The sequence below is a fragment of the Culex quinquefasciatus genome, chromosome 2 (assembly GCF_015732765.1).
Source record: "Culex quinquefasciatus strain JHB chromosome 2, VPISU_Cqui_1.0_pri_paternal, whole genome shotgun sequence".
Lineage (NCBI taxonomy): Eukaryota > Metazoa > Arthropoda > Insecta > Diptera > Culicidae > Culex > Culex quinquefasciatus.
This window is the reverse complement of record NC_051862.1, coordinates 115,884,276-115,911,969: the sequence shown is the minus strand read 5'-3', so window position 1 is coordinate 115,911,969 and position 27,694 is coordinate 115,884,276. Positions and strand designations below refer to the sequence as shown.

General features: G+C 38.2%; 2 protein-coding genes across 3 annotated transcripts in view; one reads left to right on the top strand and one right to left on the bottom strand.

Moving 5' to 3' along the window:
• LOC6041421 (zinc finger protein 608) overlaps positions 1–27,694 on the bottom strand; it is a 56,822-nt gene that overhangs the window by 11,765 nt on the left and 17,363 nt on the right. The gene's annotated exons all lie outside the window — the stretch shown is intronic.
• Positions 13,615–27,694, top strand: part of LOC119766287 — a 33,993-nt gene continuing 19,913 nt past the window's right edge. The window contains exon 1 of the mRNA XM_038250737.1: positions 13,615–13,711. Within this exon, the coding sequence (XP_038106665.1) occupies positions 13,615–13,711 (97 nt within the window). The remainder of the gene's footprint in view (positions 13,712–27,694) is intronic.

Here is a 27,694-nt window from a genome sequence, read left to right as displayed (position 1 = left end):
CTGTGGATTCAACGGTCTCAAGCGGTATCAACGAATCAGCGAAAAACTATGTGCTTGATGAGTCTGCAACTTCAACTATCGGACTAACATTCCTTCCTTTCGTTGAACTGCAGGCTTCTTGGGAGGGCGTCGGTATTGACAAATAAAGTAGGGATCTTCAGAGGTTAAACAGTGAACGGATGGTTGGCTCCCACTGATCATTTTTAATTCATTGTTTAACTTCAGCTGATCTGTCAATAACGGAGTAGCAGCTCATTGGCAGTCAACCATGCTCATGCTCATGCTCAATGTGTAACAGGTCGTATCGAGGTGCTCCGATTTGGATGAAACTTTCTGCGTTTGTTTGTCTATACATGAGATGAACTCATGCTAAATATGAGCCTTCTACGACAAAGGGAAGTGGGGTAGAACGGGCATTAAAATTTGAGGTCCAAAAAACATTTAAAAAAATCCTAAAATTGCTCGCATTTTCGTAAACCTTCATCAATTCTAACTCCCATAGTTGCGTTCGAAAGGTCTTTTGAAGCCCTTCAAAATGGACATCCAGGATTGGCTTGACTTTTTCTCCTAGCTTTTACAAATTACCGCTAAAAATAGATTTTTCTAAAACCCCAATATCTTTTTGCAACAGCCTAGTACACCCATACTCAAAAAAAAAGGTCAAAAGTTTGGGAATTTCATGGACTATAAGGACTATAAGCCTACGGTATTAACTTTTTGGTCAATCGCAGCCTTTCTCATAGTTTTTCGATATTTGTATAACAAACATTTTACAACGTTAGTTTAAGCCCTGTATGCCAAACAGATGGCACTTTTTGGTCTCAATTTCGAAATATTCGGAATCCTCGGGAAATTCCACGTATGTTTGAAGTTTTGGAATTGTACAATTGATTTAAAAAATAATTAAATAAAACATTTTTGAAAAAAGAAATAGATCTCCTTTACCCTGGAATCAATACGTCAAATGCTGTATCAAGTAGGCGAATACCTGTTTTACACCTTATCCGAAAATTTGGTAAAACTTATTTTAATTAACTTTAAATGGCATTTTTCCATAATTGCATTAAAACCATTAAAACACCGTTAAGCAGATGTATTCTCAAAGGCAGCCTTGCTTATATTACATGAATAAGTTGGTATTTTAAGGCTAAAGCTCGTACTTAATTACAATTATGATAAAAATACATTATAACGCTGTATAAGCCTGAGAAACTAAAAAATGTCCCTATTTTGAGGCATTGCTTCTAGGATACGACCTTCCTTGTGTCTATTGTCGACCTACCTTCAGATTGGTTGAAATCTCGAAGCAAGTGGCGAACTTTTTGACGTATACGGCTCAGCCCCAGCTCGTACAGTGAAGCCGCACAAATTCGGTCGACAAACATGCTAAATTATTTTGATGTTTAAAGCCAAATCAACATTAGAATGATTGATTTCATTTGCATTACGTGCATAATTAGCATGGACATCATTTATATCATTCATTTCGTCGCCATCGTGCTAACTTGTCGTACGTGCATTTTGGGCCAAATTGAGTTAAGAACGCCATTTTGTGCAGCTCACAATGCCTCACCTTTTGACCTTCACAGATCCCCAAAATTCGATTTCAATCCTGAGATATCCAACAAAAACCGAAAAAACTCCGTGCATTTTTGTCACTTTACATATGAAAGTAGTTTCAATCTTGTCGTGCTATCTTGTCACTCCATGAAAATTGATGTAAGTGCGACAAAAGGCCAAAGGATTTCAGGCCAGGAAAGTCAGGATGCGTTTGTCGCACGTACAAGCTAGACTACCGTAAACATTTGTAATTATAACTCGGGACTCAAACAACCAACTTCAACCAAACTTTGGGACAATGCACAGAATGGTGAGCCAAACAAAACGTGTTTGTTATTGTTTACATTGCGTGCTCTCGTTTTTGAATATTCAAGGTCAAACATTAAAACGCGTTTTTCTCGGAACGTCAAAATGGCGGGTGCGACAAGATAGCACCACGACGTCGATTTACGAGTTTAAACATAATTTATGAGTTTGTTGCGTAGCCAAACAACAAGCCCGTAATATTATGCTAGACAGACTGTGAAAACGCAAATACCGTAAATATATCCATGCTCTCCAAGATGGACGCAGTAACTTTAAACAGATATTCATTTGGTGGCAGTTTAGTGATTGTTTTTGCAACGGGATTGTGCAAGCCACTAATAAAAACATAATGCCTTTTGAGTGTTTGACAGGTGTCGTTGTCGAGACTTGGCATTTTTTAAATCTAAATTCGCGAATTGCGCGATTGCGCGATAATTCATAACACGTGTTTTTTTTTTCATATTAGTGTTAGAGTGGTTTTATCCGTGCTTCTGGCCGTGTTCGTGTACATGCACCTGACCACGTAGGTGCCTGTTCCTGATCGTTCCAGTGGCCGTGTCCTTATTTGGACTCCTGACCGTGTTCGTGTCCGTGGTTCTGGCCGTTTACGTTTCCTGACCGTGTAGGTGCCTGTTACTGGCCATTTCCCATGGCCGTGTCCTTGTCGTGCTCCTAAACGTGTTTGGGTCCATGCAAAACGAAACAACCGGAACAAAATTTTAATTTTAAATGCAAAGTCCTGACACTGACACTTGTCAAAAAAGTTCATTTGGTTTATTTACCTTTGAGGTTAGGTTCCGTGCTTTTCTCCTTTAATACTTGCTGGGCTGCTATATTAATGTTCTTATCGAAAAATGCCGGCGACAAAATTGGGCGAAAAGTTCATCGCCCGGAGATCGCGAGTTGGCGCCAGCGAATGAACATTGAGGCATTGGGGTTAAATGATTATTTCGTCTTTCGGTTTGATTAGAAAATAATTATTTTTTCGTAAATATCGCTACTTTGAAGCGATGTAATTCATTTTTACAGTAAATTAGGCATTGTTACATGGAATGGCAAAATTTTAAAACAACAAGGTTTGCCAATTTGACCGTTTTACCCCCAATTCCCCTTGTAAAACTAAAGATCCGCGGCCTTTCAGCATCACTCAAAATATTCCACACGTTGATGCTACCTGAAAAATCACGTAACAACGATTTTCTCCTCACTAGGTCTGTTTTACGTGACACACGTAAAAATAATGTGAAAGTGTACTGGCAGAAAAATGTTTTCACGTTGAAGTTACGTGAAAAACCATATAGTATTTTTCCACTAGGTTTTTCCATGTAACTTTTATGTGTTTCGAAATGTAACTGCAACGTGACACGAGTGCTCCATTCGGCCTAATATCTACGTAATTATTTTAGTGTGAAAATTGAGTGCGTCCAGTTAAGAAGTGCTGTCGGACTTGTGCCCGTAAAATTTGATTGCAATTGGGTACTAAAGCCCTATGCCAATTTTTATGTACAACGGTAAAAAACACGATTAAAAACCATTTCTGATCACTTTTTTTCATTTTAATGCAAATTTTTTTTTTTGACAAGGCAACATTTTTTCGATGGATCAACTATGGTCCCCTTGGAACGAGCTGTCAAGTAGGAGCTTTTCTGTCAAGAAGGACCGCGAGGTTAATTTTTCAAAATTGATTTAAAAATCCATTTTAAGCTCTTTATGGTCGTACAAAGGGTCATTGTACTCAGAAAAATAAGCTTTATCGCTTTGAACAATAATATCAGCAATCTAAGCTTCATTTTAGGACCCAATTGAACGGTAAGTTAAATTAAGCTAGAATTATTATAATAATAATAATTTATAATATTTTTCTTGCAGAAGCCGATCCTTGTGAGCAGCATCTTTTTCTCCGGTGGTCACTGGAATGTTAGCCCCGTGTTTTACATTAGTGGCCGGCGTTACCGTGGTGTTTGAAACCACCGAAAATATCACGGACGTGGTCAGTTCATGTATGCGGTCGTGTTCGGGTTGAACCTTTTCGTTGCAAAACGGGTTCCCGTGCGACCATGATGGCCAGTGGAATCAGCTAGCTTCGATCGAACATCCTCCTGCTAGGCCACATTAGCGACGTGGCCAAACGCAACGCAGGCGAACTGGAGCAGCACACAAACGTAGTTCCCTGGACATGTAAATATTTATCGGTGGCGATTTTGCACCTGGCCAAGGGACTCAACTACGAGATCACGGTTAAGCACATAGCGCATTGTTGATCGCTGGTGCACAACGATAGGAGCATCGACATGGCGGAAGGTCATCCGCGATCTTTTTGAATTAGCAAACTGCGAAATCACCCCGAAGAAATTTATTTGTTAATAAAGGAATGAGTTTTAGCAATTACTCTTTATTTCTTCTTATTTCCATTCGAAAAAATATTATTAAAAACTACAACCATAAAAATCATATAATGTTTACTACAGCAAGTACGTAGAATTCGTCAATCGATTCATATAGCTTTTACGTATGAAACACGTAGAAACAACGTGAAATAATCTAGCCAAGCATATTCCGTTTCTACTAGAGCCACCTCGTAGAAGTTACGTGAAAAGTTTAGTGGAAAAATACCACATAGCTTTTCACGTAACTTCAACGTGAATATTTTTTTGAGTTTGTTTTGTTTGCTGGATCAACATTTGGAAATGTCGAACGTTGAAGGAAATCGCTCAAAAAATGGAAATTAACCGATTTCAAATGTTTTGGCGGCAAATGAAAGGTAAGGGTGGCTAATTTTTGATTCCGATCTGTAAAAATAGCTCTGGCGAGGGTTCTGGGCACTGCGGCAATCGAATGTACCGGCGGGTTGCTTCCGGTTGCATTTGATTTGAGGAGAAGGCTGTTCAATCCCCCAGGGGCTTATTCGGGGGCAACAGTTTCGGTAATCCGGAACTTCCAGTAAGTTTCATATTTGCAGTGTTTAACATAAAAAAAAAACAAACTTAGACCAATCTTTCAAGTGTGCGCTCTTTTGAGGGGGCGAAAACCGAAGAAGAGCGCAATTCGGGGGAGCGTTATTTCGGGGTTTGAGCGCAAATCGAGGGACGCTGGTAAAACGGGATTTTCTTTTTTAATATTATTTTCAATTAAACGAAACTTTTATATAAGGGGTCATCTACAAAACACTGATAAGGGGCCATCCTCAAATCTAAGTATCCAAGAACTCCCGGAAGTCATGGACTAGATAGCTACCTGATCAACGGAGGTCTATATGGGTGAATTAACCATTTTGAGTTAATGATGCAGTTTGGTTCAAAATCATGTGAACTATCAAAAAAATCAATAAAATTTGGTGGTTTATTCCAGAAAACCGTTGCAAATTTAACTTTTTTCTGAAATTCTAACACGTAGCCTTATGGGCGGGACAAATTTGTTTTGCGTTTTTCTCGGCTTGCCTTTTTTACATATGGGACGGACTAGATTAGAGCGACAGTATAGCTTCAGATAGCTTCAGTGAACCACGATGGATGATATACCCTTCGCCATGTTGGATTGTTATGGGTCCTCCGGGAACTCCCGGGAGTTATGACCTGATGATCTACCTGATCAACGGGGGTCTGTATGGGTGTATTAATTATAGGTATAGCTTCAAGTAGCTATAATCTTTTTTAGACTTAAAAAAAGTTTTTAATTCAAACCTGATCATAACCAAGGGGTTGGAAACTCTTAGGGCTATAATTATTATGTTAACCAGTATATCAAAATATATGTTAGTATACTTATCATTTCCTTTATATACCGCCAGTATACTTACCAATATACTGAGAGTATCCTAATACACTAACAGTTTATTGCTTTTCGGTTAGTATACTAACAAGTATACTGGAATCTCGTTAGTATACTAAGTATTCCTAAGTAATATTAGAGTTTCCAGCCCCTTGATCATAACATAAAACTTTGCCAATGGTTGGTAATCAGAAAATCTTATCTCAAGATTTGCGAAAACATTCACAGCACTTGTGTATAGATAGACACCAATTTGGATCAAGAATATGAAGCAATGGACAAAGTTTCATACAAATCTACAAATGCAAGAAAAAGTCAATTTGCAATAGCGAAAGGAATTAAATACTTTGTTTAAAAAAATTCTGCTTGTTTGTTGTTGTGCAGGTTTGGTTTCAAATATTTTGTTTGAGATATGTTTCAATTGGGTCCTAAAGTGAAGCTCAAATTGGTGATACTATTGTTCACAACGATAAAGCTTAATTTTCTGAGTACAATGACACTTTGTACGACTGAGAAGGATTTAAAATCGATTTTTAAATCAATTTGAAAAAAATCGCAGCCCTTCTTGACAAAAAGGTCCTACTTGACAGCTTGTTCTAAGCGGACCTTAGTTGACCCATAAAAAAAATGTTGTCCTGTTTATTTTTTGCATTTAAATGAAAAAAGTGATCAGAAATGGTTTTTAATCTGTTTTTTTTTACCGTTGAACATAACAATAATTGGCTTAGGGCTTTAGGACCCTTCTGTCCGCCATTACGGGGTGCTCTGATGTTTCTTTTTCAATATTACAAAATCTACAAATTGCGTTTGAGATTTTCCTCATATGGAATAAGTGATATTTACATGGGCAGTGACCATTTAATAAACCAGCGATCACCCTTAAATTCTTTTTGTCTAGTTTTAGTAATTCTCGAGAAAGTTTCTCTTTTGGAAAGATAAATCTTTTTGCCTGTCTAAAAGAATCGGTGGAATTCCAAATAGATTGTATTGTTGATATATCCCACCGTTTAAGCTCCATTTTTAGAGAACAGTCTGGAACACCAAAGAAAGTTTCTGGGCCAATGAAGTCGGCATCGGAACCGTGTAGAACACAACAGAGCCTGGACGAAGATTAGACCCACCATTATCCCACTCGTAGCGACTTTTAGCGTCCACTGTGAATGGAATGTCATAGTTTGCCTTGGTCGGCATCCAGTCTACTATTAAGTTTAACGCCGGATCTTTTTTACTAATATGACTGAAGACTTCTGTGTGACTGAAGCAAATAATCCACTTTGGAAAAATGAAGCTCATCACACAGCAATTGAATTTTCACTTTTCGTGCATAAGGCCATTAACAGACCAGATGGTTCAGATTACGAAGAAATTCCTGATTACAATAATGCCAATTATCCCTTAATCAAACGTAGACTATTAGAAGTTGATTGGAAAGCATTACTAGAGAAAGAAACGAACATCGAGCTAGCAGTTAACACTTTCTATAGCATTATATTCGACATCCTCGATGAAAGCGTCCCAATACGAAGAAAAAGACGCACAATTGACAAACACCCGCCTTGGTTTACAAGAGAGGTTAAAAACCTTAAAAATAGAAAACAAAAAGCTCACAAAGCTTACAAAAGCAATAGCCAAAAACTTGATGAGTATCTACAAATATGCAGTCAGTTAGAAGTCACCATCCAATTTGAATTTGAAATGTATCATAGAAAGGTAGAATCGGAAATCAAGAGTGATTCCAAGCAGTTTTTCAATTTTGTCAAATCAAAATTAAAAAGTAGTAATTTTCCGTCAAATATGTCTCTCGACAATAAAATTGGCAAAAACAGTGCAGAAATTTGTGAACTATTTGCAAACTTTTTGAAAGCGTATACACCTCTTTTGATGAAAACGATCGCGACCGAAGCTACTTTTCCTTTATACCCCAAGCGAATAACGAAATAACAGTCGATAGCTTATCCTTAGATGAAATTCAGGCGGCTCTTAAAGCTCTTGACAGTTCAAAAAGTACCGGACCAGATGGAATATCTCCAAAATTTGCGAAAAATGTAGCCTCTGAACTGGCTTCTCCGCTTTATTGGCTATTTAATCTATCATTAAAATCAGGAATATTCCCAAGTGCTTGGAAGAAATCATATTTAGTTCCAATTTTCAAATCCGGTAAAAAATCGGACGTGAAAAACTACCGTGGAATTGCTCTTATTTCATGTATTCCCAAGCTCTTTGAGGCAATACTAAACAACAAAATGTTTGCTCAATTAAAAGACTACATAACACAAAAACAGCATGGATTTTTCAAAGGGCGCTCAACAGCAACTAATCTTCTCTCGTTCGTAAACTACACATTGAATGAAATGGATAACAAAAACTCTGTACAGACACTCTATACTGACTTTAGCAAAGCCTTCGACAGAGTGGACATTCCTATGCTTCTTTTCAAATTAGATAAAATCGGAATTGATTCTAATCTACTTTCATGGCTTAAATCTTACTTAACAAAACGCACGCAATGTGTTAAATTTAATGGCCTCATATCTAGGCTCATCAATGTAACTTCCGGGGTACCTCAAGGCTCTCATTTAGGCCCATTACTTTTTATTCTTTACGTAAATGATGTATCCTTTATATTTAAGCATATCAACGTTTCGATTTACGCAGATGACATGAAATTGTTTATGAAAGTTAAAGACGAAACTGACGCTTCAAGATTCCAGAACGAAATCAACATATTTTTTGAATGGTGCTGTCGTAGCCTTTTACAACTTAACATTAAAAAGTGTACATCGATCTTGTTCAGCAGAAAAATAAATAAGCCAAATATAAACGTAAAACTAGACAACCAGATAGTTGAAACCTGTTCAAATGTTAGAGATTTAGGAGTCATACTTGATTCTAAAATGACTTTCATCGAACATTACAACACGATGGTATTCAAAGCAACTAATATGCTCAACTTCATAAAACGATTCAGTTATAACTTTAAGGACCCCTATACATTGAAAACATTGTTCATAGCTTATGTTCGCTCTATTCTTGAATATTGTAGCGTCGTGTGGAGTCCACACATCAAAACACACGAAACCCGTATTGAATCAGTGCAAAAACAATTTTTACTATTTGCTCTTCGTAAACTAGGGTGGACAGTGTTTCCCCTTCCTTCGTATATTGCACGCTGTATGTTAATAAGCTTAGAAACACTTGTAAAGCGTCGTGAATTCGCTTCTCTCTCGTTCGTAAATGATCTTATTGCAAACCGAATTAATTCTCCAGAGTTGTTACAAACATTAAATTTCTATGAACCCACACGCGTATTGAGAGCACGTGAGCCATTCGCATTGCATTTTCACAGAACTGACTACGCTAAACACGGGCCCATGAATAGAATGATGGAAACTTATAACAAATATAATAACATAATCGATTTCACAATGACAAAATCCACCATGAAAAAACAGTTTTACAATCAAAGATAGATGCTCCCCCCTTGTAATTAGAAACTAAGCAACGATCATGTAGTCTACGTATGTTTGACGAATAAATAAATAAACTTGCACTTGCACTTGCACTCAAACAGTAATGTATTTAAGGACCTCTAAGTGCCCAGTCAATTCTTTATCCTGAATTCTTGTGGATCGATTCATTAATAAAGTAAAAGAGCTTCTAATTCTACAAATTTGTTAAGAGGAAGTAAGTTTAACAAGCAATTAAAAGTAAATAACCGCGATGGATACTATGTGGTGCGTTGGATTGTTATCGATCATCCAAGAATTCCAGGAAGTGATGACCTGATGATCTACCTCTTCAACGCGGGTCTATTTAGGTATATCAACCATCGGTATCGCTTCAAGAAGTTTCAGCGGACCATGATGGACACTTTGCACCATGCTGCACCATTGCCATGGGTTTCCCAGGAACTCTCGGAAGTCACGACCTGGATATCTACCTGCTCAACGGGGGTCTATATGGGTGAATTAACCATCGGTGTAGCTTCAGGTAGCTTCACCGAACCACAATGGATACTCTAGGGTTCGTTGGATTGTTATGTGTCTTCCAAGCACTCCTTGAAGTCATGACCAGATCAACGACGGTTTATATGGCTGAATTAACCATCAGTATTGCTTCAGGTAGCTTTAGTGAGCTACGATGGATATTCTTCGCCATGTTGGATTTTTATGGGTCCTCCAGTAACTCCCGGGAGTTATGACCTGATGATCTACCTGATCAACGACGGTTATATGGGTATATTAATCATTGGTATAGCTTCAAGTAGCTTCAGTAAATCACAATGGATACTCTAGGGTATATTGGATTGTTATGGGTCTCCCAGGAACTCCCGGAAGTACTTGCCTGGATATCTACATGATCAACGGCGGTTTATCTGGGTGAATTAACCATCGGTACAGGTTCAGGTAACATTAATGAACCACGGTTCAATGAACATACTTAAGTCATTGCCTGGTTTAAGTAGACACTCATACCCACGGTGGGTAAGAAGGGGATTATTATGCAACTAGCATGCACCTCGGAAATTCTTTCTGGAGGTTGTTGGGGGTACTATTCTGAGTCAGAAAAATCAATTCCCAAAATATTCGGTCGGTGAAAACTGATTTAACATTTTATCAATTTTCAGTAAAGTTACGTCTATTTTAGTGGGAAAATTGATGCCAATTTTCAAAATTCTTTGATAAATAACTCATTCCTGTTATAAACAGCTACTATGATCATACTCAGTAGGATGTAACAAAAATTATATTTTGGCGGTGATTCAGGGGCCGGTTACGGCTGGCATGACTTCATGAATTTTTGGATAACCCAAAGCATTCCAACAAGGTTATCCACTTAAGTTACCTTAATTTATATCGATGGTAGAGGAAATATACCCTTTCTAATCAAACACCTATCTTCGTCATATGGAGAGTTTGATGCTCGATTAAAGCTCCAAAAATACTTTTCAGGCTATAAACTTACCAGCAACAGCACCGCCTCGAGTAAGCACGCAAATTTATGCCACTTACTGGCCAAAAAGATCAAATTTAATGCACTTTTGATCATAATTTCTATTTTGCGAGACCATTTCTCATCATTTTGGTGGCACACACATCCACACGCAAGATGAGAGGTTAACTGCTTAACGAAAGTCGCCATCAATATCTTTTCACTTGCGCTAACGATTTCAAAGCGCTTCAGATATAAAATTGCTTCCAACTATCGTAAATGTAAATAATTAGCAAGCACCAACAAACAACAAACGCGCTAAGTCTTTTGACGTTTCAATTTTGAATACCGATTCTAATCGAAGGCTGAAGAAAACCGAGCGAGGAGCGAAGGCAAATAAAGAACAAAGGGTGTCCACCAACACCACCAACATGCTGGTGCAGCGCCTGTTGGAGTGAGCAAGTGCTGCCAGGAAACTTTCGCTATAAATGCTACTTTTCGTGAGTGTTCGCAATAAATTTCATCAATTTTGGCAGCACTAAGCAGACCCAAAAGAGCGCTGGAAGAAAAAAAAGAACTAAGCTGAAAATAGAAAATTGGGCGTGGCCCAATGCACACGACTGATTAGAATGCATTTTTGAAATATTTTTCTTAAATGCTTGTTAAAAGGAATAGCATAACTTTTAATAAAAGTGAAAATAAACAGAAATGTTCACAAAAAGTTGCTCTACTCGTTGTTGTACTTGGTTTTAGTGAATTTCAAGGAACAATTCAGATTATCCAGCATCATTCAAACACGACCGCTTATTAGGCTTAAAATGGGTATATTATCTCGGGTTAGTTTTCAAAACGTCGTAAGAACCAAAACCCTCAAGCGGAGAAAAACGATGAACAAGTTTTCGACCTTTATTTTAATTCGTGTTAATAAGTGGGTTTCAAGGATATATTTTTAGTCAAAATCATTGCTTTGACTATAAGCTATAGTAGCCATATCAAGTAAATTAAATTTGTTAACAATTAATGCGTGTTTTAACCTTGTTTTATCACACAAGGTTGATTCGACCTTTTACATGAGCAAATTGTTTCTTACGACAATACGAAGAAGTTGACTTTATAGCTGTCGGCCACCATTGCTAGTACCAACCACTAGTGTCTTCCTTTTTATCTACAAGGACTTCGCCGCCCTGGGCTCCTAAGTGTATGAAAGTATGGCACGAAGCGACGGCGCCGAATACCCATATTTACACAAAGAATTTTAGAGCGCCCGCCGCGGGATTCAAACCGACGACCTCTGGATTGTGAGTCCAGTGCGCGGTCCGATTGATCCACAAGGGCGGGACAATACGACAATACGACCATTAGTAAAATTTATTTTTTTGATACTAAAACACATTTGAATCAGAAATTCTTATTTTGAACATCGTTTCAACACCCCCCGCAAAGAGAGCAGTCGATGTTTTGTGTTTTTGGAGGAGATTGTTACTACTGATTTGTTTATCTTTTCTTCAGTGGTCCATAGGACCTTGAAGAACTCGGGGTTCCTGGAGTTTTCAGAGGGCGTTTATGCGTGATAAGATGGATGCGGCCATTATCGCTCGTTCCTGAACAGATTCTATTCCTCTTAATTTTGTGTTGATTCAGGCTGCCACACAATATGACGATTTTGGGGGAAGCTAGCCGTTTCTGCCGGAATGAATGGCTGAAACTTCGTTTTGTTGGCTGGGCAATAGGAAAATATTCTTTGCGCATCTTTTAAGTCATTTAATCAGCGCTGTGATTTTACTGGGTAACAAATTTTCGTTGAAACTCATGTGTTCATAATAATAAAGCAATTATAACTGAATTTACGTCCTTTTTCTATGAGCGTAAGTACATTTTTCAAATTAACAGTACTTACGACCTTGCATCACCAAGGACGTATGTGACTCCTCCGTATGAAATGCACATTCGACCTTTTATATGCGGGCTATATTTTTGTTTAAAATTATTTTTTTGGAAATTCTGTTCGAGAATATCGTTAGTAGTGCGTTTGAAGAGTGCAACCATGCCAAAAACTCAATTTTGGACAACTGGCGCTTACGACCTTTTGAAAACTAACCCGAGATTTCCCCTAATACACCCATGTACACCCCCGTTGATCAGGTAGAATTCAGCGGTTATCAACCTGGGGTACATGTACCCCTGGGGGTACCACGAGCGGTCTCAGGAGTTACCGGAAGACAAGCCCCGTAATGGCGGACATTTGAATAATATCCCAGACAAAATATTTGAGAGAAAAAAACACAACAGATTAGAAACAAAAAAACCACGCAACATTTTTTGTAGATTATTTAATTTACTTAGCTTTGCTAATCGATTATCATTTAATTTGAAAAACAGCTATTTTGCATTATTGATTGATTCATACAAAGTGGGGGCTGTCCATACATAAAAGCTATGAATATTTTCGAAAATCTGTAAATTGAGATGGCATGTTCTGATCACAAATCTTTGGCAAAGTTTATGATATGGTTTTCCTAGAAACGTTTCTTTTTTTCGAATTGTTGGCCAAGCTATGATTTTAAAAAATCGACAAAACACATAGAAAATATTAAAAGAAAAAAAAATGAGAAAAATCGCTTGCATTTGCTAAGAAATTTTATTAATTTAAATAAAGTGTATCGTTTGTTTAGTTTTTTTGCATTTTTTTTCTTTAAATTTTTGTCTCAAATCTGGATAAGAAAAAAGGTACTACCATCTCTTTAAAAAAATAGGTTGGTGAAAGATTCTAAAGTTTCATTATTAACCCGTACAAGCTAAACGTCTGAATGGAAGAATCGAAAAATCTTTAAAACTGCCGTATTTTTGACCTGTTTGACCAAATCCTTGACATCCGGTAGTCAAAAGAACGGGAAAGATCTCTAGTTTTCGATTCCGGGGAGAAATCCGAGTTTGGACCACTTTCACCGGAGTTATTCCGGATCGTAGTGGGGTACCTTTTGACTGGCCGGCTGCATCCATACAGAAAATTAATTAAAATTGACAAAACTTACTGTAAATAAACAGAACATGCCCCAAAACATATTTGGATCAATGTTGGACCATCCTAGCAAGTGTGGCAACCGGTTCCGGTTCTGGCCACCCTCGGAACCGGTTCCACGAGTGGGTAAGACTGTAACACATTACAAGTCACCTTTTGCCTTCGTTGTGTTCGTAAAAATATACAAAAAAATATATATATATTCAGATACAGATCCCAAATAATAAACAGGCCTTGTATGGCCACTATGGCTTGATCCCCGGAACATCCGGAACACGGTTCCAGAGGACCATTTATACGAAACTTGCACATATAGCTTGCGACATGTCAAAAATCATGGTTTTGTATCGTAAAAGTCAACCAACCCACTGAAATAAAGTTTGGACACAATGTGGCCACTATGGCTTGACCCCCGGAACATCCGGAACACGGTTCCAGAGAACCATTTATACGAAACTTGCACACATAGCTTGCGACATGTCAAAAATCATGGTTTTGTATCGTAAAAGTCAACCAACCCACTGAAATAAAGTTTGGACACAATGTGGCCACTATGGCTTGACCCCCGGAACATCCGGAACACGGTTCCAGAGGACCATTTATACGAAACTTGCACATATAGCTTGCGACATGTCAAAAATCATGGTTTTGTATCGTAAAAGTCAACCAAACCACTGAAATAAAGTTTGGACACAATGTGGCCACTATGGCTTGACCCCCGGAACATCCGGAACACGGTTCCAGTGGACCATTTTTTGTAAACTGGCACATATAACTTGCGACATGTCAAAAATCATGGTTTTGCATCGCCAAATTCAATCAACACACTCAAATAAAGTTTGGATATAATGTGGCCACTATGGCTTGACTCCCGGAACATCCGGAACACGGTTCCAGTGGACAATTTTTTGTAAACTGGCACATATAACTTGCGACATGTCAAAAATCATGGTTTTGCATCGCCAAATTCAACCAACCCACTGAAATAAAGTTTGGACCCAATGTGGCCACTATGGCTTGACCCCTGGAACATCCGGAACACGGTTCCAGTGGACCATATTTTGTAAACTGGCACATATAACTTGCGACATGTCAAAAATCATGGTTTTGCATCGCCAAATTCAACCAACCCACTGAAATAAAGTTTGGACCCAATGTGGCCACTATGGCTTGACCCCTGGAACATCCGGAACACGGTTCCAGTGGACCATATTTTGTAAACTGGCACATATAACTTGCGACATGTCAAAAATCATGGTTTTGCATCGCCAAATTCAATCAACACACTCAAATAAAGTTTGGACATAATGTGGCCACTATGGCTTGACTCCCGGAACATCCGGAACACGGTTCCAGTGGACTATTTATACGAAACTTGCACATATAGCTTGCGACATGTCAAAAATCATGGCATGACCCCCAGAACATCCAGAACACGGTTCCAGTGGACCATTTATACAAAATTAGATCATATAGCTTGTGACATGTCAAAAATCATGGTTTTGCATCGCCAAATTCCACCAACCCACTCAAATGAAGTTTGGACACACTGTGGCCACTATGGCTTGACCCTCGGAACATCCGGAACACGGTTCCAGTGGACCATTTATACGAAACTTGCACATATAGCTTGCGACATGTCAAAAATCATGGCATGACCCCCAGAACATCCAGAACACGGTTCCAGTGGACCATTTATACAAAATTAGATCATATAGCTTGTGACATGTCAAAAGTCATGGTTTTGCATCGCCAAATTCCACCAACCCACTCAAATGAAGTTTGGACACACTGTGGCCACTATGGCTTGACCCCCAGAACATTCAAAACACGGTGCCAGTGGACCATTTATACAAAATTAGATCATATAGCTTGTGACATGTCAAAAATCATGGTTTTGCAACGCCAAATTCCACCAACCCACTCAAATGAAGTTTGGACACACTGTGGCCACTATGGCTTGACCCTCGGAACATCTGGAACACGGTTCACGTGAATTATGTATACAAATAGTTTGCACAGCTTGTGCCTTTGGTTTTGATGCATTTTTCAAACCATTTATTTCATCATCATTATTTCCAAAATCAAAATACTGTCGTACATTTTTGGGATTTATTTTAGGTAGTAGTCAGGTTGGCAAATAGTGATCGTGCTCAGCACTTACAATTTGCACACAGCAAGAATCGAACACTTTCTCGGTTGTGTTTTTTTTTTCAACACATACGTATCGTCCACAGTTGTGGCAGTTGTGCGTTCCGGATGTTCCGGGAGTCAAGCCATAGTGGCCACATTGTGTCCAAATTTTATTTCAGTGGGTTGGTTGAATTTGGCGATGCAAAACCATGATTTTTGACATGTCGCAAGTTATATGTGCCAGTTTACAAAAAATTGTCCACTGGAACCGTGTTCCGGATGTTCCGGGAGTCAAGCCATAGTGGCCACATTGTGTCCAAACTTTATTTCAGTGGGTTGGTTGAATTTGGCGATGCAAAACCATGATTTTTGACATGTCGCAAGTTATATGTGCCAGTTTACAAAAAATTGTCCACTGGAACCGTGTTCCGGATGTTCCAGGGGTCAAGCCATAGTGGCCACATTGTGTCCAAACTTCATTTGAGTGGGTTGGTGGAATTTGGCGATGCAAAACCATTATTTTTGACATGTCGCAAGCTATATGTGCAAGTTTACAAAATATGGTCCACTGGAACCGTGTTCCGGATGTTCCAGGGGTCAAGCCATAGTGGCCACATTGTGTCCAAACTTCATTTGAGTGGGTTGGTGGAATTTGGCGATGCAAAACCATTATTTTTGACATGTCGGAAGCTATATGTGCAAGTTTACAAAATATGGTCCACTGGAACCGTGTTCCGGATGTTCCGGGGGTCAAGCCATAGTGGCCACATTGTGTTCAAACTTTATTTCAGTGGGTTGGTTGACTTTTACGATACAAAACCATGATTTTTGACATGTCGCAAGCTATATGTGCAAGTTTCGTATAAATGGTTCTCTGGAACCGTGTTCCGGATGTTCCGGGGGTCAAGCCATTGTGGCCACATTGTGTCCAAACTTTATTTCAGTGGGTTGGTTGACTTTTACGATACAAAACCATGATTTTTGACATGTCGCAAGCTATATGTGCAAGTTTCGTATAAATGGTCCTCTGGAACCGTGTTCCGGATGTTCCGGGGGTCAAGCCATAGTGGCCATACAAGGCCTGTTTATTATTTGGGATCTGTATCTGAATATATATATATTTTTTTTGTATATTTTTACGAACACAACGAAGGCAAAATGTGACTTGTAATGTGTTATAGTCTTACCCACTCGTGGAACCGGTTCCGAGGGTGGCCAGAACCGGAACCGGTTGCCACACTTGCTAGGATGGTCCAACATTGATCCAAATATGTTTTGGGGCATGTTCTGTTTATTTACAGTAAGTTTTGTCAATTTTAATTAATTTTCTGTATGGATGCAGCCGGCCAGTCAAAAAGGTACCCCACTACGATCCGGAATAACTCCGGTGAAAGTGGTCCAAACTCGGATTTCTCCCCGGAATCGAAAACTAGAGATCTTTCCCGTTCTTTTGACTACCGGATGTCAAGGATTTGGTCAAACAGGTCAAAAATACGGCAGTTTTAAAGATTTTTCGATTCTTCCATTCAGACGTTTAGCTTGTACGGGTTAAACATTATTGTTTTGACCTGTCTTTTAGTTTTTCCAAAAATTAAACTTAGGAAAAAAATTTTTTATTGTAAATGTTACTCAATAAGGTACCTATTTTTTTTATTGATATTATCTTGGAAAATATGGATCTCATTTTGATGTTACAAAAAATGTGAGATTAAGTGATTTTTCCTAATTTTTTTTCTATCCAGGTTTTTAAGCGAAGATGGCGTTCGAATGTTGAACGTCCGAAATGTCAAAATCGCGCAGTAGCACCAACATTAGAAAAAAAAAATGCGGCTGTCATGCCATGGCACACTTTTTTCGTAATGTTGGTACCACTGCGTGATTTTGACATTTCGGGCGTTCACCATTCGAACGCCATTTTCGCTTAAAAAGCTGGATTTCAATTTCAAGATGTTGTTTAAAAGGTTAAAATGTTCAATGTTCAAAAAAGCAGTACCGTTATCTGAAGCGAAACGGGACACATGGGGCGAATTGGAACAGCTGTTTAGCCTTGTTACTGTACAATATTTGGGTATTTTTTAATAGTTTCGGATAGAACCGAGACACAGAACATCTGACATAGTGCATCGTATTCCAAATTTCAAGCTTTTAAGTGCTCTAAAACTACTGTCCCTATTCATACTGTAGTCCCGATTCACCCCAGATGACGGCAAAGATTTTTTTTTAATTGTTACAACTCAAAAAGTTGTTTAGTAAAATTTACAATATTTTCAATGCAGAAGGAAAAAATGAATCGAAGAAAAATACTAATGCTCATGTGGCCTACCCAGTACTTGTTTTTCAAAAACACAAAGGAAGCAAAAAAAAAAGAGAAAATCTGGTACAAAAAAATTACAGATTTAGTTTGAATTCTATCAATGTCCCACGAGTTACAGTTACAGAACATTTAAAAAGATTTAGTTTTCTCAGAAATTTAAGTTCCTCATAAAAAAAATCGGATATTTAGAATTTAAAAGAAACACCTATAAGCGAAAAAATTTCATGTTTAAAAACTAAGGGGTACCAGCAGCTTAAGCAAAACGAAAAGGGGTACCTAGCCAGAAAAGGTTGAGAACCGCTGCACTATGGGGTATTTCCATATAAGCGAGCGGCCAAAAATATTTTTTTGTTTTTTTGTGACTTTTTTGTGTTGTTTGTACTTAGTATAATAAAAACAAATGAAATTTGATATTTTTCCAAAAAAAAAAGTTTAATTTTCGATTTTTTCATATAGGGGAAATTCTCGTATCTTTGGCAGGTTAAACACTCGCTCCTAACTCCATCCAATTTACTGATTTTCACTATTTAAACAACTAATTTTGCAAAACTTTTTATACAAACTTGCTTGCTCACTTCTTATTGAGCTATTTATCACTCGATTTCAGTTGAAAACGCTTTTAATTAGCTTTAATTGAATGTCAAAGTTCTGACCTGCCAACATTAGAGGCACGCTGGAATTAGATGCTGTTCCCCTATTTGAGGCCACATGCATTAAAGTGGTGAATTTTAATATTCTTGCTCTGTCTATTTGATGCACGGAATGGTGGTTTATGCTATGTTAAAGTTTTCTGATTTACGTTCAATCTCCCTCCCCTTTTTCTTGAGTTAAAATCCACCTCTCTTTGAAGAAACCCCCCCCCCCCATCCAATTAAAATTTGATTTTTGCGGTGTTTTAGAATTTTAGACGGTTTATTTTATGGAACATTGTATGGATTCTCGTCCACGTTTTTGGTTGATCCACTTGCAAAATTTACGTTTTCCACGATAAATTCTTCTAAATCAAAATCACTATGTAACCGATTGTCGTTAGATTACTTAAAATATGAACTTCTTCTATGGGCTTTTATATACCTCGTTTTGAAGCTATAGAACAACGTGCGTAGTTTTTCCTCTGTGGTTTTTCCCCGAGTTGATCATGTGATGGTTCTGCAATGTTGTAATTCTTACAAATATACTCGAAAGCAGTTCTCACGTTTTCAGAATAGTGCTTCGTTATATCGTCCCTACGGTATTATTATCCATTAGAGTGTAACAAAAATGACTTTTTGGAGGGCATTCAGGGGTTTGTTCAGGTGGGCATACTGAGCCTAAATCCCAAATATGAGCTTGATTGGACGTAACAGGAGCTGGCGCTCCGCCCTTCAATTTTAAATGGGATTTAACCCGTAAAAAAAGAATTTTTCAAAAATGTCACTTTTTGAGGCATATTGGCCACCAATGCGTTTACCAAAAACATCACTGGCGTATAGGCCAGATCCTTGCGCATCTTTTGGTATATATAACATTGAAGTTTGGAGCATCCTGGAGCTCGCTACAGACCTTCAAAGTTTGGCATTTTTTCGAAAAATCGGCCCCGGCAAAAAAGATATGCGTCGCACCTCGCGACGCCCGAGACGCCATTTGATTTTGCTGGGACCGATTTTTCGAAAATATGCCAAACTTTGAAGGTCTGTACCGAGCACCAGGATGCTCCAAACTTCAATGTTATATATACCAAAAGATGCGCAAGATCTGGCCTATACGCCAGTGATGTTTTTGGTAAACGCATTGGCTAAAATGCCTCAAAAAGTGACATTTTTGAAAAATCTTTTACGGGTTAAATCCCATTTAAAATTGAAGGGCGGAGCGCCAGCTCCTGTTACGTCCAATCAAGCTCATATTTGGGATTTAGGCTCAGTATGCCCACCGGAACAAACCCCTGAATGCCCGCCAAAAAGTCATTTTTGTTACATCCTATTATCCATACTTTCAAAAGAACACAACAACGAACTGATACGAATATTCGACGAATCGTTTCTGTAAAATACTTAGAATATGAATTTCTAATTTTATTAAACGTACCTAAGTACCAACAAAGTCATGAATATCAAATCAATTTCAAAACATACATAGCAGGTACGTCATTTCTGCCTCCGCAGGTAAATAATGTGATTTTAACCAAGCGCATACGCGAAATCATTAATTTCCTTGCATGAATCAAAATGTTCAAAATGGCATAACTCAAAAAGTGCACATAAGTGCACTTTGAAATTTGGAGACAAGTTAGGACATGGTTCAAATTTTAAGCTGCAAAATTTTCAGATCGCACAAATGCACACAAAAAAAGTACTCCATTAACAAAGTTGAAAAAAACTAAATTTTGAATAAAAATCCATCTTTTTTGATTTTTATTATTTTTTTAGCCTGTAAAAGCGTGTTTTGTAAAATATTATTGAAAAGTTGAATCAATTATCTTTCTGAATATATATAATGATGCAGGAAAAAATACATAAACAGCTACACAGTACAACTATGAAAAATAATCATTTTTTTTTTGTCAAAAAACATGTTTTTTCTTACCATTTTCGCCTTTGAAGGTCTGCAATTCAGTGAATTTTGAACCTACAACTTTCAAACTCCGGATTTTTCTTAGTTAGAATGTTTATTTTCGAAAAAAAATACCAAAAAAATAATTAGAGTATGTCGGTTTTTCGATTTATGGCCGCCTGAAACCCCATAGTGCGCTGAGGTAGATCATCAGGTCATCACTTCTAGGAGTTCCTGGATGACCTATAATAACTTATATAAATGTTTTGTTTAACTGTAAATAAAATTAAAAAAAAACCTTACTTAATCCACCTTAAGGCGGTTGGTGCCTTCCGCACATTCATGTTGTATTTTAGGTTATATTTACAAATTAATTTAAGAGTTTTTTGTTGCGTCCCACCCGTGTGGATCAATCGGACCGCGCACTGGACTCACAATCCAGAGGTTAACAACTTTTCTGAAGACATCAAAGCTCCAGGACGTCCTAATCCATTTCCATATAATTTTGTGATCTGGACCACTGTAACATTGGGGTGGAATCTAGTTTTATGGAAAATTTAAAATGATAAAAATCCAATCAGCAACACATTTTTTGAGTCCCTTTTAGGGTCCCAAACATCTTCCCAAAAATTGGGAGGTATTGGTTAAGCCCACGATTGGCGCAAAGCGAATTAAATTTGTATGGAAATTACACCCAAAGTTAAATAACGAGGGGATAGTCCTCACGAAAAGAAACGTGAGGAATGTGCTATTTTGCGAGAGTAAAGTGCTCTCGCGTGTTCATTCGTTCATTGGAACAGTTCATCCTATTGAGTGGATCCTATTATGGACACATGACCGCCACTTAGTCACCGAACCGTGGTGGCCCATACGTCAAAGGCACGGTTTAATATGCCGAAGGTCTTGGGTTCGAGCCTCGGTACCGGTACTTTTTTTTTGATAGGTGAACTTCTTTTGAAGATGAACCCATGAGTAAAGTACACTCGGTAATTTCGGGATTTATTCTCTCAGTCCGCACACAGTACCATTTTACTACCGAATCGTGATCTTTATCCTCTCGTATGCCGATGTCCAGTTCTGGGTGTACTATGAGGAAAAATACATTTTCACATTTTTGAATTTTCAAAATTCATGTTTTGTTATTTTATGAAACTAACATCGTAAAAGTATAGCCCTGAATGTCCTGAACAACTCTCCAAAGACAGTATGGTGCTAAAGTGCGTCACAAAAAAGATACAGAGTTTTCAAAAGTAGTGTATTGAAATAATCAGTGAAACTCGCATTTTCTGTCAACATTGCCGAAAGTACCATGAAATACATAATAAACACGATTTTTCTTATATTTTGATGAGCCTTACTTAAAATCGAATTGTTCAGACGACATTATTTAGTTAAATTGAAACCCAACTCCTCAAATATATTATATATATATGATACTATTTTGCTACCGCTCACGACAAAAGCCCTAGACATGGCCTCGGGGGTACTCTAAAACGGTTAGTAACACGTAAAAAAACTGTGTATTCAAAATAACCCAATAAATATATTTTAAACTAAAAATAGATTGTTCAAGGTATAGGCTATTTGAAAATTGCATAAAATAAAAAGTATAAAAAATAATGTAATCATCTTCCAGAACAAAAGGTAGTATGTATTGAACAGCGCGCCTGTGTGCTTCTAGCAGATGCGGCGAATGAAGCTAATGTAGGTAATCTCAAAAACTCAAAATTTTAAAATTCGATATCTCTGGAACGAAACATATTCATTTCTGTCGATAAGTGATTCTTATGTAAAATTGGACGGGGAATACGATGGTGAGGTTTAATTAAAAAAAAAATAAGTTGGGGTGTTTTGAAATACGGCCATTAAAAGTTTTCAATTCCACAATACAGGTAGAAACAATAAATTAATCAAAATTTTGAACACGGAAATGGATTCTGCGTCCAATTTCCATCAAAATTATCGTTGTTTGAAACTAGGAGGTTTGCTCAAAAATCGCCAAAAAGTCGATTTTTTGGGGAGGTACAAAAATGGAGGGGGTGGTCCGATTTGAACGAAATTCGGGATTCTTGCATGTTTTGATAGTATCAACAGCCCTGCCAAATTTGAGCAGGATCGGAGAAGGTAATTTTCAAATGCTGTTCCGCTTCAGATGGAATGACCCACATACGAGACATATTTCGAAAAAAATGTGAAAAATTTCGTGACTTTGCAGCCGGAATGTGTCTTCTATATATAAAAAAACTTGTGGTGATGAATCCCTTCGAAAAATGAACATTTCTAACTTTTTACTCCAAATAGTCCAATCCACCAAGTGTCAACATCTTGTTCATCCTAATCTCACTTTATGTCAACATCCGGGAGCGGGATGCACTGTACTATACTATAAGTTGGCCCTTGTCGGATTGGTCTACATGAATTGAAACGCAAGATTTATGTTCAAAATCAATCCATATAAACGTAACGAAGATTATATTCAGTTAACTTTACACAATAGGCTTGGCCTGGGACTTTTACAAGCGCGATAAAATGCCAACGAAAGCCGGCGGTTAACAATTCGTTAGTTGAAGCTTCAGTTTTTTTGTTTTGTTGGTGTAAGCCGCGCTCATCATGCCAACGAAGCACTAAATATGACCGACCACGGACCAAAGAGCCGAGTACGACAGAGATGAACGTGGTTACCATCGTCGACTGAAATGAGCAAGCTAAAAACGAACAGAAACAACAGGGAGAGAGAGAGAGAGAGAGAGAGAGAGAGAGAGGGAAAGAAAGAGAGAAATTACGTATATCATGCGGCAGTGTGTTCACATCCTTTATGAAGCCGACCAGCAAACATGGAGAAAATCTTAATAAACGTAAATGGTAATTCCGAAATGGGCTGGGCAAGAGGGAAACGCCGGACACACAACCGCCGTAGGAAAAATTCTATGGCTTATAGACTCACGACATAAAAGTCTAGGCAGCGCAACTAGAATGTTTTTTGTTGTGCAATTGGAAGAAAGGTTGACATTTTCAATCTTTTGAGAACTTTTTATTGATTTTTTGTTCGAATAAGTTCAGTGATCTAAAAATCGTAACAGGTCATTAAAAATAACTTGAACCAAAATTTAATGGCCGTCATGGCCTTCTGTTTTCCATCATGAGTTTTACTGACTGAGCAACCCAAACACATACAATAATCTCGATACACACACTGGGCAGGTCGTGGGAGCAGAAGACTCGTCTGCCGGTTCAAACTAACTTACCAATTTATTAAAGAGGTCTCACTGGTGCTGAAAGTTTCTGGGTATTTTCTTGCCAAGAAAATGTCAAGTCCAAGATGGAATAATACCGAGGGAAGATTGCGGAGAGCATAGATCCACAATTTGCACAGCTTTCCTATGATTTTCTTAATTCTTCTTCCTCAGAGAAAAAGCTTCTTTTCTTTCGTCGTTTTTCACTGGCGATGACTGCCCGAGAACGTTGCACCTATCCCCCTTTAGCTCAGAACGGCGCATCACACACTTACAGCTTATACAATTTCACTAAATTTGGCTGGAAATTCGAATGCACAAATTATTGACACTCGTGATGACGATTCAAATTAGTTTGCAATTACTGTATTCGTGCACTGTCGCATAATATTCAACTCGATTATATTCACACCATTTTCCGTACTAATGCTACTTTTCCGCTGCAGCCGTAGACCTCAATGGAGACCTCTACTCATGTAGAATTTGAGGGCACAATAATCCTAAATCTTCTATCTTCTTTGTGCACTTTTTTTTCGGTGAAATAATTACCATTAGATTCATCAATGAGATTTTTGAACACACATTTTTTGCGAAAAAGATTTTCAATCGCTATAATTCACCTCTTGTTTCTACAATAAACACAGAATAATATTCTTCACCAATACGTGCACGTGTCACATTGATCAATTCCCAAACACACCAATACATGGGTTTTCCTCTTTTACCCTCTCACAGAAAACTTCTTCTTTTCGGCCTGACCCGCTGCTCTCATGGAGTTGTTTTTGTTGTTGTAGTTGTTGCTGGTGCTCCTACTGCTCTTATATTGTGAGGGACCACTTTAGCCAAATGCAACTTAACTTTTCATCCGATTTTCCCAACTTGATCAAACTTCAACATTTGCATCTCCGTTTGTCCTTTCTACATTCAACACTTTTCAATTTGATCCGAAACGTTTTGTCTACACTTTCCCGGTACACAATGTACCATTTGCACCCTTAAAGCATGGAATTTCGGCTCGGTTTTATGTTATGAAAAAACATCAATTATTATTTCAAACCCAGCACTCAAAGTGACGCGTTAAACTGTGTTGTAACAAAAATGGCTACCCAGTTCAAGCTGATTCTCTCAAGCTGTACGCTCAGCAAACAGTTCACATCTACACGGTGCTTTCATTGGACGAATACATTGAAACCGAGTTATGAACAAGCAGCACGGAATGTGTGAATGAAGATGGAAATATCTACCAACATCCCGCTACCATCACTGCAGTGCTGCCATCTCGACGGTTTGCGAAACGTCGGAAAAAGCTGTTCCTTAACAGGATGTGAACAATAATCAAAGTCGGCGACCTCTAATTCTAACTGTGACTATCTGCTTGAGAGGCACAACTCCAAACCATCAACTAGGGAAGCCGGACATCGTACTAAAATAAAGATTTGTGTCCATCTGTTGAGTAAAACGGGCAACACTGCAGCAGTATATGAGTGTTCAGTTCATCATAAAATCATATTTTAGTTGGATGACGATGGCCTTGCAATTCTAAAAGTTCTTCGGTAAACTTGGTACAATAGAGCAAAAATCCGGTACCAATAAATTCTGTACCTTTCGTAGTCCAGACAAAGAGGCATCACGCTTCCTCTTCTTCTTTGCCAAATTACTAAGACGTTGTAAAGGACACAAATTCATTTTTAGGGCGTTTATGAGCCTATAGAGATATCTACGTGCGCATGTATTGCGTGTACATACACGAAAAAGATTGAGGTTAAATTTTGTCCGGCCAGCAAAATCAAATGGTGCGCTAGTGTGTGTACGCGAAACGTCTATAGGCGAGGCGAGGAAGGAGCTTCTGTAGTATTCAACACAGACATGCTTACCCGTGCTTGGAGAGATACTCACACATTGCAAAACACCATGGTGTGTTAGGTGGTACCAATGCGAACGAGACCAACAGCACCACCACTCAGTCTCTTTTTAGCGACTCCAACAACTAGACGTGTATCGGTTGCAATTAAAATGTGATTTTTTTTTTTAACAGAACAGACGGATCCAAGAGATTTGCTGGCCAAAACTACGTTGTCTGGATCTTGGAACATGGGAGCTTTCAGAAAGTTACTTAAAAATATTGATTTGATGGTATCCTTAACCTGGAAGTAACGGCTGGGATTGGGAAATTAACATTTTCACCAAGCTTAATTTGATGATCCTGTCCCAGTCCCCTAATTGACTGGTACTACTACACACTACAACCATTTATACTGGTCGCTGATGTTGTAGCAGTGAGTGAACATAAACTTAGCGGAGTTTGACCGTGTGCTTTTTTACTGTTTTTCTTTATCTCTTTTTTCTGTCTCTCATATATCCAATTTTGAAGTTGAACATTTTTATTCGAACAAACTTCGCTCAATCATACACAAACCAATGTGTTTGTGTACTCCATTCGGAAACACACATACAACCTCGGTCCTTTTTTCTCTCGTTTCCTTTTCCTGCATCCAGTCAACCTGCCATGACCAAGAGCTGATACAATGCTGTTATTTATGCTGGAATCGCCCCAAAAGAAATTGTACCTACATTGATCACCGGCTTTCCAAGAATACAATCAAGCAAGACCTTCAACAAACTAACACATGTCCCGCTCTAATGGAAAGAAATGACAAGGCGAATTAATAGGTGTCGGAAATTAATTATGATATATCTTATTACAAAACGATTAGATTTCGACTTGCTACTGAACCCAATTCCAATTACCTGTGCTTGTGTGTAGGAAGTGGATGGATGGGATTCAGCATGTTCAAAACTTCCTATCAAACATGGCTGCCACCAATTCAAGTGGTAAACATGTCAATCACCGAATCTATATAGATTATATATTCTTTGATATGACAAATCATGAAATCAAAAAAATAATTACACTGGTTTACTAAACAAGTAAAAATCGAAATCATTCCACTGCTCATTGCAGAAAACTTTTCATTTCATCTGTTGACCTCACTTTCATAAACATCGACGAAATACTGCAGTAATGTGAGGCTGTTTAGCGGTATACGCGGTAAAATTCATTCGTCTTTCATGTCCTTAAAAGTGAACGAAGAAGAAATTGGTTTGCGCCAGGGACTAAAACCTGAACCTCGGGGTTTTTTGACAGACCAGAGGGTTGCTAAAGGCTTGGGGGTTGTGATTGATACACTGAGCAAAACTCTCACAGCGCATCGAAGTGTTTCGCACATGATCTGACCCTACTGTACAGAGCACTCAAATATCAATCGCAAAACACTTGAAATTGCGGTGACGTGCACGCTACCACTGCGCCGGCCGGCCAGTAGAAAACGGGAGAGTTTTTTGTGGTACTAGTTCTAGCCTTCTATAAAAGTCGCGCTAAAATCAATCAGTGAAACATATTAAATTCAAGTGGAAAATCACGTTGACTTTGATTAGTGCTTGTTTTGTGTAGACCTTAAGATCAATTTCAAGTGTTTTCCTCATCACTTTGAATAATTTAAGACAGTGAGACAAATTCATGAGCAAAACACTTGAAGAGCTTGAGCCACCCGAATGAAAATAACGTGTCAAAACATACCAAAAAGTCAATCGCCCAAACAATTGCATTTGATTGTGATTTGGATTGATGTTGAAACACAAACCAATTAGGCTTTATTCAAATGTGTGTGCATGTGATAAAAGTACAACTTTAAGTGAGGTCATCGGCCAGGTGTGTACTAAATGATCCCAACTTTAGTAGTTTATTTTGCACATAAATTGAGAAAAATCATGTAAGAACATAGACTACCCTTCAAACGAAAATTACGGAAAAAATTTTAACTTTATATCTCGGCACTTTTGTCTAAGCCGCTGTATCTCAGCAACCAGTGGTCCAATCTTCAATGTCTCTTAGACAGTTTC